General features: G+C 29.2%; 1 protein-coding gene across 1 annotated transcript; it reads right to left on the bottom strand.

The window, feature by feature from the left end:
- Positions 1-11,543: 11,543 nt before the first annotated feature.
- Positions 11,544-13,325, bottom strand: LOC110620021 (heavy metal-associated isoprenylated plant protein 5). The gene is made up of 4 exons (XM_021763570.2): positions 13,076-13,325; positions 12,783-12,994; positions 12,587-12,665; positions 11,544-12,492 (listed from the first exon to the last, which is right to left on the bottom strand). The coding sequence occupies exons 1-4, from the start codon at positions 13,248-13,250 to the stop codon at positions 11,882-11,884; spliced, it is 1,077 nt and encodes a 358-aa protein (XP_021619262.1). The 5' UTR covers positions 13,251-13,325; the 3' UTR covers positions 11,544-11,881.
- Positions 13,326-15,301: the final 1,976 nt, after the last annotated feature.

Below are 15,301 nucleotides of genomic sequence, written 5' to 3' on the forward strand. Positions count from 1 at the left end.
AAATTAAAAAATAATTTAATTAATTTTCTTCAATGTTAAAAAATAAAAACCGACTGAAATATCGAGTCTTAATTTCTTATTTATTTATGCTCCAATATTTACTTTTTACTACGAGGAAATAGAGAATATTATCTTCTATTATATAAATTTTTTTTTTCTCATTCGGATTAAAAATTAAAGAAAAAAAAGGGAAAAAGGTGTCTAAATTCATTGGTTGCTATATCTTATCAAAGTAAATAAAGTCTAAACATAATCAAAAAAGAAGTTTGCTGGTGTTAGAATTTTGGGTTTTCTAACATTTAAATCAAAACCAACTTTCTCACGTGTAATAATAACATGAGCTTTGACTATGAATAAATATGAGGACAATGCTTTACACAAGCTCCGTTCCTGTTGTTCTCTCTTTTCTGATAAATTAAGTTCAATGCCCCACTGATTACATTTCATTAAAAAACAATAATTATATATTTAATTATTATTTAATTCAGATTCATCATTTTTTTTTATTTTCTTTTTATTTAAACTGTTTCAATTAAAAACTTATTCACCATAAAATTTTGGTATACATGTTCCGTATATACACTTTAATAATTTATTATAATAATACTATCATAAAATTTATTATGATTAATATTTTGACTAAATATATAATTTAATCTCTCATTTTTACGTGAAAAAATTAACTGACACCCGAACCTTTTCATTATTAATTTTTAATTAATAAAAATTAATCAAATAGTACTTTTTATTAATAAAAATTATTTTCCGATGTAAACAACTGAAAAAATTTATAAGAAAAAAAAAACGAATACCAGAGGAATTCAAACGGTATACGCTGACTATAAAATTTTTCATTATTAACGAATTAAAAATAAATAAATAAATAATTGGAAATAGAGAGACGTATTTGAACGGACAACAAGAAGAAGGCAGAAGCCCAACGGTCCAAAAAATCAACAACATGGTAGCTTGCAAATTCAAACTCGGAAAAGGTTGCCATGTGTAGCTGACGTGGATGGGACCCACTAAAAAAGGTATTCGGAAATTCCTCCTTCACCCGTGCCCACGGGCTCTTAGCCACCCGGTGGAACTGTAGAATTCGAACCCAAATCCCTTTCATACCCGACATTTTAGATCATCTCATGTATGGGCTATGGCCATGACATCCATCCATACCACAGTCATGGCATGGCATGGCACATGGATCAAGAAGGGAGCATTCAACTTACATGAGTCGGAAAATGAGACCTTCATTTCATTCATATGACTCACCAGCTCAACTTCCTTATTCCAATTTTCCATTAAATTAATTATTATATGTTTCTTAATATTATTTCTTGAATTATTATGAAAATATTATTCTAAATATATTATTTTTATAATTATTAAAATTTTAATTGTAATTTTAAATTAAAATTACTGTATTTGGTTATAAAATATTATTTCTTTGAATTATTATGAAAATATTATTCTAAATATATTATTTTTATAATTACTAAATTTTAATTATAATTTTAAATTAAAATTACTATATTCGGTTATAAACGGGTTTTGTGCATCAATTTAAACTTCATCGTCGTCAAGTTCGTTTTCGATCTCCATATTTCCACCATTTTTAAATTCCACATTCTTAATGGAAAGCAATATATCAATATGATTAATCTTGATTTACTACATGCATTTTTATTTATTTATATATTTTTAATAGTTCACTTTTTAGTATTAATAATCTATTTTTTAATTTAAGTTATAAAAGAAACATTAAAGAATTATTTTGATTTTTTTTATCAAAAATAATATTTATTAAATGGCCATAAAAAATCTCAAATCCAAGACCCATAGAAAAATATATACCAAAATGGAGTCTTTAAAATCTAAAGAAAGAAAAAAAAGAAGCCTATTAACCATAAAATTCTAAAGATCCATAACTTAACAAACTTGTTTATTCGACCCGAACCAGCAATCCAAGCACATCATTTATGTTTTACTCATCTAAAGTTAGGAACAATCTTTTCAACATCATGAAGAATATTAAAGTAAAAATAAGAAATTAACACAAAAGCTAAGAGAACAAAGCAAGAAAATAACTATAGTACATTCAATGCTTGATTATTAAAGATGATGATTAGATGTTTTAAAAAGAGAAGTCATATTTCTTTAATCGAATGAGCTATCACTTTCGCATCGCAAGAAAAATTTTATATCGGTGATAAAAAAAAATAATAATAATACAATTAAAACTCTACTCTAAAAAACTCATTATTTTTTTTCTCCATAATTCACTAAAAAATATCAATTTAAACCTTTTTATCCGCATAACTAATAAAAATATAGCACTCACACTTAATTTAATGATAAATGCATTTAAATAAATTTAAAAGATTTTAAGTTCTACATTTAAATCTCCAATCCCCCATAAAATATATATATATATATATATATATATAAATATTGGCTGATATTTGTAACATGTGCACTCATGAGGTCCATCTAGTGTTTGTATTTGCATTTTTTTAAAAATGTATTTAATGTAGATTCGATCTTTTTCCATAATATAAAGCCTATTGGTATATAGCTTAGCTGTGTAAAGATCCTGGAGGAATCTTGGATCTAACCATTTCGGAAGCATGCCATAATTTAATTCCCCACCAATTGACTATCAAATTAATTTTTTTTTTTAATTTTATCATATTTTAATACAATAAAAAGTGGATTAATCTGTGGTTTTGATTCAAATTAATAATGGTTAATTAAATAATTATAATAATAATATTGTACAAATTGCACACACCAAATTTTCAAAAGCATATCCCTAGTAAGCTGTGATAATGATCCACAAGCAAGATGCACTAGTTTACTTTTGCTTCCCAAATCCCATATCTCTAGTGAAAAAAATATAAAGTCTATAAATTAGAAACAATAAATAATTATTTATTAATTCAATATCTTTATTAGTTACAATTTTTTTATGAAATATATATCAATGTTCATCAATTATATCTTTCAAGGACACAACGTATAGCTTTTTTTTTTTCTCCCACCTATCTATTTAAGGTAATAATTAAATATTAATTTGTTAACAATAAAAAAAGTGGACAACTTTTTAATAGTGGTACGATAAAATTTCAAATAATTATTTATTTATTTAAAAAATATTCAAATAAAAAATTCAAACTGTATGGGTATAGAGAGAAAATAAAAAATCAGATAATGATGGAAAGATTAATAATTTATTAGAGGTCGACCACCGGCATGAATTGGTCTCGCCGGCCATCTTCAGGTAGAATTTGTTCACAAATCCAGCTTTAATATTTGATTTTGTTTTCGTTACATAAGCAAATTTAGGATGATATATATGAGGCAGAGATTGTGCCAAATAATCATGGTGAAAATAATCAGAAATTAAAATAAATAAATAAATAAATATGGGTCCATTATGACATAAGATGAAGGCTTTAATGTAAATTAATTATTAATTTATCATCATATCATATGTATATAATAGAATGATGAAGATGGCTTGTCCTAACTTAACCAAAATTATAATTAATTTATGAAATGGATTATTTGGAGATTGTGGGCGTGGTCACACCATTAAATTTACTTTTATTTTACTTTTATTTTTATTTTTTATTAAAATAAAAATTAAAAATTTTAATAAAATATAAAATTTTTCAGATTTGATCCGATGTAATTATTATTGGATTAAATTGTTTTTATTTTTATTTTTATATGGGTTTTAATTAATCAATGTCTAACTAATTTTTGTACTGTAATGCCCTTCCAATCTCAAATTAATAAAAATCTAATTAAGTGGTTATTAATGAGTGTAATTAGGTGGCTAATTTGGATTGAAGCATGACCTAATTAGCTAATCCCACCAGAAGCATGCAATTTTGCCTCACTGAGAGAGTGTGAGTCATGACCTCCATGGATGCTGATGTGGATTCCACTTGTAATAGTTCCTAATTTTGGGATTATGGTTGATGGAACCCATACTTGTTGGAGTGTTCATGTCATCCTCAACTAATTACCAAAATATCAATCTAAACTTTATTTATTATCTGATCATATTTTAAATAATTATTTCATTATTGTCATTTATTTTTATTTTATTTTTATATATTTCTTTATTTCAATTTACCTATTATAATATATATGATATAGCTAAATAATTCATTTCCATATATGTGAATTTCTTTGTTTTTTTTTCCTCTCTTTTTATTTGAAAAATCGTTCTTTTTTTAAACGCTTTTCTTTTCTTTCACATTTTTCTCTCAATTTTTAAAAATTCAAACACGTAACTCTTTCAGTTCTCTATAATTATTAAACTAAAGGTGTAGAAATAGACAATTTTACTAGATTTATAATTGTAAATATAATAAATAAATCAAAATTTTAAATTCGACACTTCAATTCTTATTATTACACTTTTCTTTTGAAAAATAAAATTCAGTGATATTAAATAAATCATCCAATTAATGCCCGACAAGTTGCTATCTTATCATGATAATACTTTTATGACATCAATTCTTCATTCATCTTTTCAGGAACAATATAATAGTCTACATTATCACTACTACTTTTTAAATGGCCACGTCATTATTCTAAGGGGATTTTTGTTTATTTTTTTAAAATTATTAATAAACTATAATCTAAGGTAAGAAGAAGCAGATAAGATAGCTGGGCAAACAAAAGCAATTTTACCATGTTAAAGATTAAATTATTAAAACCAAATAAAAGATCTGTAATTATAGAAGGTGATTGCGGAGGAAATCTCGATGCATTGGTTTAGCAGGTTGGTTTCGTTCACGACGTCGCCATAATTTTTTTTTTTTAAATAAAAATTAAAAATTAAAAAAATATAATTACAAGAAAAATCGATTAAAGTGGATCCGATTCAAAATTTTCTGACTTGCTCTTTGAAAATACGTGTGCCTTTTGATATTTTTTTTTGCATCCATTAAAAAAAGGATTTTGGATTTTTTTTTCTAAACTAATTAATATTTGAAGCATTCTTTTTATAATTTTAAAAATATTTCACACTTTAATTTTGAATTCAATATCAACAATTAAAAAAAATCGTATTATCTCATTCCACCTAATAGAAATTTTTATGTATAATATTAAAAATTTTCTTAAAAAGGAAATAGCAATTTTGTTACACACTAAAAGGTTACCATTTCATCTATATATATATATATATATATATATATATATATATATATATATAATTACATTGAAAGGTTCATTAGGCCAAATAGCAGTGACAAGTCTAATAATGCAAAATCCAATCTACAATTCAACAAGTCAAATCTGGCCTAAAATTAAATCAGAGTCCCTTCCATAACTTAAATACAATTTTATTTATGGCACTGCCCTAGCGCGTTCATTATCACTTGGAATTGTCAAACTATCGCTTAAAAGCACGTTCACCATGGACACAACCGAAGGAAAGATTATCAACGGAGAAAGCAATCCACTAGTCAAAATAAGATGCACAACATATTTAAACAAGAAGAGCGATAATAGAGACAGAACAATCAAAAGAAAACGTATGGCACCAAAACTAGCCACTTCTCATAGCATAGTTGTAACGATCCGGAAACCGGATCGCTACCGGCACTAAGATTCAAATCGATTTAAAGTTGTCGGAACCCGTAACAAGCCTACTATACATCCTGTGTATCTGATAGAATCCCATACATAATTAAACATTATAACAAAAATTTAAACATTTCCATGAAATCAAGCTCAACCTGTACATGTATCATACTAAAAATATAAAACTCATACTAGAGCCCTCATCAAATGTTCTAGCATGGTTAACATCACATGCCTCAAGTTTGGTTCAAACGTAACTCATAATTAAAACTTTTACATAATGATCATGTGAACAAGGATCATAAGGTAAAGAAAACTAGGGTCAAACACAATTCTAATCCATTAAATAATACATGTCCACCACTATTCTATTACATCAAACTATATCAGCTATTATGCCCACTTCCCGAACTATCTTGGACCTTGCAAACCTTGGGTTAGGGGAAATGGATAAGTTACAATAACCTAGTGAGCAGAACATAAAAACAGTTTAATAAATATATGCTCGTATGAAATGCGTCACAACACAAATAATTCACATCAATATGGACTTGTCACCAGTAACCATCTACATATTCCAATGTGTCCGGCCCTTGACGGAGCTCCTCAGGACTTTCGCTTAAACATAACATATCCATAATGCCAGGGGCGTAGAATGAGCAAGCCCTGGTTTTTCTCTTACATCATGCCAGGAGCGTAGAATGGGCAAGTCCTGGTCGTTCCGTATCATATCATATCATAACATCTCGAAGGCTAGTGGGTCATCCAATAGCCATCCATATCAACAGTAAATTATGCAATGCATCATATTCGTGAATTCTAATGCAAACATCCTAATACATAAACATGGCATTCGTGATGCATGAACATGCTTAAAAAGTTTGATTACTTTGAAAAGATGGTTCAGTTCTACTCACCTTTGGTTGACGCTTGCCTAACAATGATGCAGATAACTCACTGAAGGCCTCTACGGTCTCCCAGGTCCGATCCTACATAAATGGACTCAAATGAAGGACCAAACATAACTATTACATGACTCTAAACAACTCCTCAAAAACCCCCTAAAACATACCAAAACATACACATAAAACCAGCAAAGGAAGGTTGGGCAGGGAACTTTCGGCGGCAGGTTCAGTTGCCGAAGGTCCTCCACAGATCTGAAAGTCAGCAACCTTCGGGGGCGGGTTCGCGGCCGAAACCTCACCACAGATCCGAAAGTCACGCTTTCGGGGGCAGGTTAGGCGGCCAAAAGGCTGCCTCCACAAGCAGGTTCGGCGGCCGAACCTTGCTTCGAGAGCCGAACCTGGGTTCTCCAGTAAGGCAGAACCCGATTCTGCCCTATGTACTCAGCCTCCAAAACTTCTCAAATCCTCACACCCAATTCCTCAAAACATGCATACTCACTCAAACATGCATAAGGACATAAAAACTAGGCTAAACCCCAACAAACAATAATAAAAACATTATAAGAGCAAACATTCATAAACAACCCAACTCAAACCCTATGACATTATATCTAACCATTTCATGCATTACTAGCACTTAACCCTTTATTAAAACTTGATTAAAACATAAGAAAAGCAAGGATCTAGGCTTACCTCTTGGAGATCTAAGGGTGACGGCAACCCCAACGTAGAAATGAGGTAAAACGGTCTCCAGAGGTCTCCAAGGTTTAAAAACTCGGATTCAAGCTTAAATCTTCAAAAACAAAACAAAACTCATGAATTTCTTAAGGGATTTGAAGGAAAAGCCACAAAAGCATCAAGGGGTAGCAGAGACTCATCTCTGCCCGAAAATGGAGAGAAAAACTCTCCCATTTTCAAGCTAAAAGCCTCTAATAGGTGGCTGGATACACCACATTCGGGGCCGAAGGAGGAGGTCCCGCGGTGGCATCACTTTTGGCGGCTAAACCTGGGTTTTCCTTCCAAAAATTATTTTCTTCAAAACTCTTTTCTTTCTTTCTTAAAATTTTAAAATTTTCAAAACTCATTTTATAAAAACCTTATTTTACCCTTCCTAAGGGGATCCCAGCTTCGAGATTCCGGATTCTAACAGAGATTCCGTCGGAAGATTGAAATTTCGACGCCGGAGTCTAACCAAATATTACTACAGTCACTTCCCAGAGCAAATCCATCTACAGCTAAATAAACCATAGCGATGAGAAACATGAAAGCGCCACTATTACTACTCGACATAGCTCTTATGGGAGCGGTGGTCGTCGGACATATCGGCACGATCTTGAGATATCAACATTGATATGTAAGAGTGCTCTCTTGAAGTAGAAATGGAACCAACGGTTAAATAGAAGATATGAAATCTGAAATTCCCTCCACGCCAGACACGAACCAAAATAAAGCCAAATGAGAACTAAACAAACAAAATTCAAAATAAAATTAAACGAGTCCCTCTAAAATAAAATAATCTATACATCGCCTAATAAAAAAAAGACGTGGGAGTTCCCTCTTCACCGGCGAAAACAAACCAATGTCCCTCTCACTTCTCTCTCCCTTCTCTTTCTCTCTCTTGTCTTTCATCCTTTTATATATGTGTTAAGGTAATATCATAATAACTGTTTGTTAATTTAGGTTTTGACGATGGCAATAGTGTTTTCTTTAGCAGGAAATAATTGAAAAGCATTGAAAATTAGGTGTTAAATCACATAAATAAAGCACAATTGTCATTAAATATATGTCCCCATCATAATTATCCACACATTAATGGTGCCAAAATTGACAATACATAAATAATTTCACCATTAAAAAAATAAAAAAAACAAAATAAAGCATCATGGTGATGCATGAAATTACAAAATGGTAGCTTGTATTTTACTTATTTTTAATAACCCTCTTAATAATTGGCTTCTGAATTGTCCCATTTCGACCTAACTTTTGTATCATTCCATTTGAAATTATGGTTGGAAGCCTAAAAAAAAAACCTTTTGAAAAAAAAAAAAACCATCATTAAAGCAAGTTCATTTAGTTGTTTTAGAACTCTCACTATTAAAAATATTTATAAAATATTAAAAGAAATAATTTTTTTAGTAGTTAATATTTTATTTAAAATTATTATTTTACATATTAATTTTATTTAATTGTTTTAAACGAAAATCAAGAATTAAAACATCGGAAATTGAAAGAGTAGAACTTAATATCTCATATTTATTCAAATGTATTTATTATCAGATTAACACCGTGAGTGTTAGTCTTATTTAATTTAAAAATATAAATATATTTATTCTTAACAATAATATAATTAATGTCATATAGACTTTATGTGCATTTAACGTTATGCAAGTTTCCTCTAAATCTATATGATAATCATGGATTAAATAATTCCTCAATCACATATTAATTAGTAATTAATAAAGTATTTTAACCAAAATCATCTCCTTTAATTAGGTTGCTGCTTGAGAAAGGAAGGTTGGCGAGTTTACTTTTTCAGATTTAAGAAATGTTTCAAACACTTGAAAGTCCAATTTATTGTCTTTAATTTTAGCATTTTTCACTAAAAATTAAACTTTTACAAGTGTTTTACACTCTACTGTTGAATAAGGACAAAGGTTTCCTGCTATTAGACATTTATTTATTTTTGCCCCCCAATTTCTTAATTATATATTTCATGTGATTAATTGTACTACTTTTCTTTACTTTTGTAATTTACTTGTTCAATTGTGTAAGTAATTCCAATAATTTAATTTAAAATATTATGCCTTATGGCTAATAATTAAAGGTAAAAAATTCATATAAATTCAGTCTAATTTATATATTTATATTACGAGTTTATATAAAAATTTTTATAAAAATAAAGAAAAATGAAGAATTTAAGAGAGTATGAATTGAAAAAGGTGCATGATTGATGAAAAATAAAAAGAGAATATCTTTATGATTCCTTACAAATCCAAAAGACTTAATGATAATGGAAGAAGAAAAAGGTGGTCGATCTTAAATTCTCTTCTTCCTTTTTTATAAAAAAACTCCACAATGCGTACACAGAACTATTATGGAGGTATATACACCTCTACTGCCTAATAGCTATGCCCATTGACTAAACCTTATCCTCTTAATTACTTTTCTCTTTATTGTTATATATATATATATATCACAATCTATCTATTACTTGTTTGATTTGTAAAGATCAACTATACTTTCTTATGGAATTAATCTAATATATAATTAATAATATTTTGTTAAATTAATGAAATTTTTTCTTTAATAATGTTTTAGTGGTTAGAGGTTTAATTTCTAATAAAAAATTGAAAGTTGGGAATGCATCCATTTGTGTGAAATTTTTTTCTTTTACAGTTATATTTTATAGGGATTTCGAAATATGGCATTTTTAAGATGAATTCTGTATAAATAAATTAAAATTTAATGGATATTATTGTTAATTTAAAAATTATTAAACTTATTTTTTCAAAAGAAAACTTTTGAATTGAAATTCTCGGAGTCTAAGTGCAAAGTTAGTATCTTTATTGCCTAGATACATAAGCCATAAAGCAAAAGTGATTAATTCCATTGCTAATGCAAATCTTTATTGAAAATAAAGTAATTAAGATAAGAATGTCATGAAATTAAACATGGGACATTGACACAAAGCATTTCTTATAAAATGGTTTTACAATTAATACTTACTTAATTAGGTGTCCCCAAAAGGAAGCTAGTGGTAGCTATGAAAAGGCATTGGATTTTGGATCTAATTGGCCTTTTGGCTACAATGATAATCTCCTTTCTTTGCATGGAATTGCAGCTATTGAAGTTTATAAAAAGTCATTTACCTTGCAAGCAATTCCCATATAAAATTATCTTTCTTTTTATTGGGAAATAAAATAATAATAAAATAAAATTCAAATGGAGCTAGTGAGTGGAGTCTTTGCCTCTAACCCATATCAGAAACAACTAAACAAAGCTCAACTTCCTGATTAGGAATCCATGTTCTAAGTGGATAATAAAATTATTTAATTAACACACAACTATATATATTTTTTAAATATAAGAAATAATAAATTGGATGCGTTCTAGAATACACAAATGTTTATTACTTATAAGCTTCCCGGAAGTTTTTTTAATTGTTTAAAAACAACAATAGACTCCCTCAAATACTTGATATTTCAAATAGTCAAGCAGCCCTTTTAAAATAAGAGTTCCTGCTTAAGCGTGATATAGTTCATTAATTAATTTATTTTTCTCTATTATTGTTTTTGGAAACTGTTAACTTAATTTTAATATCAAATTAAATTTAAAATTTAAAATAATCTTTAAAAAATGAGTTAAGAGAATATAAATATTTTTTTTTTATCAAACTCTATATAACAAACACATTTACAACTTAGGAAGGAGTATTTTATTCTATGAATTCAAATTAATGAAATTCGAATAATAATTAATGAAAAATTTTTCAATCAACTTAGCATACCTAAAAACATAAAATCACCTAATCCATTTATATAACCTAACCGAGTACATTACAATGGAAATATTTTCTCAAGATCAAGGAAAATAAGAAATACTACAGATAACATCTCCTGCCCCTCTTTATTTTTATAGTTTTGAAAAAGGAAATTTAAAAGAATAAGGACATATGTTTAGATTTTTTTTGTTTATATTTATTAAAATATGATTAAGAATTATTGATTTTATATTATAAAATATTATGCAAAAGTTATAATGTTATATTGAAATAGGAATATTCAATATAAAAATTAATAATTTTTGTTATTAATATAAAATAAATGTTAAATAAATATTAACCATTAGAAAAATAATTAATTCATTAACGTCCATCTACAATCAGGTTAAGGACCAATCGTTCATATCTGACCTTGGTACATGAAACAGCCACTACACTACCATCACTTTCCATCTCCATTTTCAACTCAAAACAAAAAATGTCTCACCTTAATTTTTTTTTTTTAAAAAAAAAAAGAGAGTGGGCAAGTGGGCTTTTATAAACGTTAATTAGATGAATATTATTATACAAAATTTTTTATTTTTATTTTTTAATCATCATTAGTAAAATGATTAAAGAACAAAGGAAACAAACCAACCAACAGAACCGGGCATTACCAGCCGGCCGGGTACACCATTCATTAATTACTCTACTAACCTAAACAAAATTCTACCTAATTACAGGTAATTATAAGTTCCAATTTTCCTCCATCCATTTGTAGTTTTGGAATTACTCTTTTCTCCCTGTTACTTGTATTTATTTACATCACTTTAAGTGATATTCGTCCATTATCCACCGTCCGATTATCTTCTTCTTCCTCTCGGCTCTCTGCTCACATCACTGAACATGCGTTGGGGTTCTCATCGCTGAACATTTGTGGCGCATGCATTGGATGGTGGTACGCTGGTTCCATAACATACCCCTGATTTACATAGCCGTGTTGTACGTATCCATAGCCATGGTTCATCATCGGGTACCCTGGCGCTTGATTCACAGCGTAGTACCCATGATGGGGCTCCACAGCGTAACTCTGACCAAATGCTCCGTCAAACCACTGAATCGGTACCGGTGGCGGGTAGTACTCCATCTTGTTCACCTCCACCTTAGCGCCACCGCCACCAGCAGCCGCAGCCTCTTCCTTCTTGCCTCCATCTCCTTCTTTCTTCTCAGCTTTAGCTTCTTCTTTTTTCTCGGCCTTCGCATCTTCTTTCTTCTCCGCCTTTGCTTCTTTCTTCTCAGCCTTTGCTTCTTCTTTCTTCTCGGCCTTCGCTTCTTCTTTCTTTTCTCCGCCTCCTTCCTTCTTTGCTTCTTCTGCCTTAGGGGGAACTACCTCCACGTTCCTCTTCAGCTTTTCCTTGAGGTAAGGTACCATTTCCTTCACTTCCATTGTCCCCTTCACCGTGACTAGGTCCTTTGCTCCGTCCACTGCCACGTTATCAACCCCTGTTCGATGTCCACGTCAGAATTCCGTCACCTTTGGATTGTACGCTAATCTCATTGTTAAAATATGATATTGAATAATTAATTGTTTAACTACCTTTGATTTTCAAGATAATCTTCTTTATTTTTGAAATGCAACCATCGCAGTGAGTTCTTATTTTCAAAACGACCGTACTCTGCATCGTTTAGTTTAATCACAGTTAGTTAAGCACTTGATTCGGATTTAATCAACCAAAAATTGCAGAACAATGGATGTAAATTAAGAATTTGATTACCTATGGTGAGAATTTTACCTCTTTAGGTGGTTTTTTCTCCTCAGGTTTCTTCTCCTCCGGTTTCTTCTCCTCTGGTTTCTTATCGCCGCCGTCTTTCTTAGGTTGAGGAGACACAATCTCCACTTTCTTCTTCGTTTTCTCTTCCACTCTCGCTTTGACTTTCTCGGGATCTACTTTCCCGGTCACCGTCAGTTTGTTTCCTTCACAATCTGTCTTCACAGCTTCCACACCTTCAATAACCAACACTTTCAACAGATTAGTTCATTTTTCTTAAAAGCAATTTGATTAAATTTAAAAAACCCCCCAATTACCTTCTAAACGTTTAACTGCGCGTCTAATTTTCTTTGCACAGCCCTCACAATGCATGTTCATCTTATAAACAGAGATGACCTTGGCGTCATCTTTCTTTTCACCGGCGGCGCCGGCATCAGCAGTGGGTTTCTTCTCTGCATCACCTTTTGGAGCTTCGTTCTGCTCGGCACCCATTTTGTTGCTTAACGGCCGCAGGAACCTATTAGAGTGAATTTGGTTACTGGAATCGTTTTTGAAGCGATCGAATGGAGGCAAATGTTGGGTGTATATAAGGAGAGGAAAAGGAATGGATTGGTTGGTGGTGGATGTATGGAGTGTATGGTATGCACATACATTGATGGTCATGATGATGTGATGAGGTCAGCTTGGGAGGGCGTTCATCGGTTCATGTGAGAGAGAGGTTACTCTTTTCTTGCTTGCCGCCTGATTGTACTAATTTGACTTGACCGTGACCACTCAACGGAAATGACATAAGCACTCAAGTTTTACGGTTCGGATCGATTTGCAACAATTTTGGTTAAAAATATTCTCAGGGTCATTTTGGTCAATATCTAATTAAAATTGTAATGATGATAATTTTTTTTTATAACTTATAAGATATTTTTTTAGAATAAAATTATAATATATTGATCTATAAGATATCATTTTATTTAGTTTATAATATAAAAAATTAAAAGACATTAATGTAAATTTATTAAAAAAATAAATTTATTATGTTGGTATTAATGAATTATTATTAAATTATTTAATAATGTATATTTATAGAATAAAATTTTTTATTAGAATGTACTATGTCTTACAATTCTAGGAAAGATGCGTGAAAAATCAATGACGTAAGTAACCCACTTTAAAAAAATAAACTGAGATCGATAAACACCTTTTCCATGGAAAGGCAATTGGAAAGGGAGAAGAGGTGAATCCTAGGCTTCATTTCTAATTTCTAATTATATGAAATTTGATTCCAAACAAATTCGAATGAGACCAAAATTAAATTCCATCATTGATTGTTGAAAATGAAATTTGGCACGATTTTAGCCAACATTTTTCCTTTTTTTATAATTATTTTAATGGATTTATCTACATCCACATCAATTAAATAATGTAAACAGGTTTAGCTCTTTCAAAATCCCATTTAATATTATTTTTGTCTTTTTGTTTTACAATAATTACATAATATTCGATTCATGGAAAAGCTATATCGTTGTTATAAATCCAACACTTGAACAAAACAAAAAAGCGTTGAATTTAAACAAATTATTAATAATTAATTTAAAGTTTACTAGCACAATTTTTTAAAATAATAGCATAGAGTTTTAGTATAAGTTTAATTTTATAAAAGAACAAATCTCATATTAATTTAATCAAACTTTTATGTTGAGAATTAATTAAAGTGGATATGTAATTGATTAATAAATTTTAATTCAATAATACTAAAATTTATAAATTATTAAATTCTGAGTATCAGTTCTAACCGATTATATAGAAAAATATATACATAATTTTATCATATGTAAATTTGGATATAGATATTTAATTAACTATATTTAATTTTATCATATTTCTAATAATACTCTTAAAAATATTTTTTAATATTTAATAAAATTTAATGTATTTAAAGGATATAATTGAAAAATAAATAAAATTATATTTATTAATATATATAAAAGAATAAAAAAATAAAAATTATAAAAGGGATCTTTAATCTCTTTTTCTTTTATTATGTAAATATATCCTTGATTTCATAATATATGTTTAGTTATATTTTTACCTGAATAAAAAATAATTAATTTACTATTTTCTGAATATACCTTTTATTTATGTTGCTTAACTAAAAATGTATATTATGTTATTTAAAAATGGACATATTAAATAAATGCATATTGTTAAAATAAATGAAAAGCCAATAATAGTTGATAAAGCACATTCCAAAAAGTTCCAACGTGCAAATTACTAAATAATAGTAGTTGATGCGTCGAGGCATTTGGGTGCTGAAGAAAAGCCAAGAATGGTTAGCCATGTTCAAATATGGACTTCCAGCAAGAAATTTCCTACGGCCACCACACTCATTGGCCTACAAAAACCAATGCACTCTGCACATGTCAAGTTAATACAACTCATATTAAATTTATTATATTTTAATAATTAAAAATCACTTAAAAAAATTTCATTATATTTCTATTCTGTGAACTCCAGATCCCACCTTTTATCACATATACATAGAAGGG

The sequence above is a fragment of the Manihot esculenta genome, chromosome 8 (assembly GCF_001659605.2).
Source record: "Manihot esculenta cultivar AM560-2 chromosome 8, M.esculenta_v8, whole genome shotgun sequence".
NCBI lineage: Eukaryota > Viridiplantae > Streptophyta > Magnoliopsida > Malpighiales > Euphorbiaceae > Manihot > Manihot esculenta.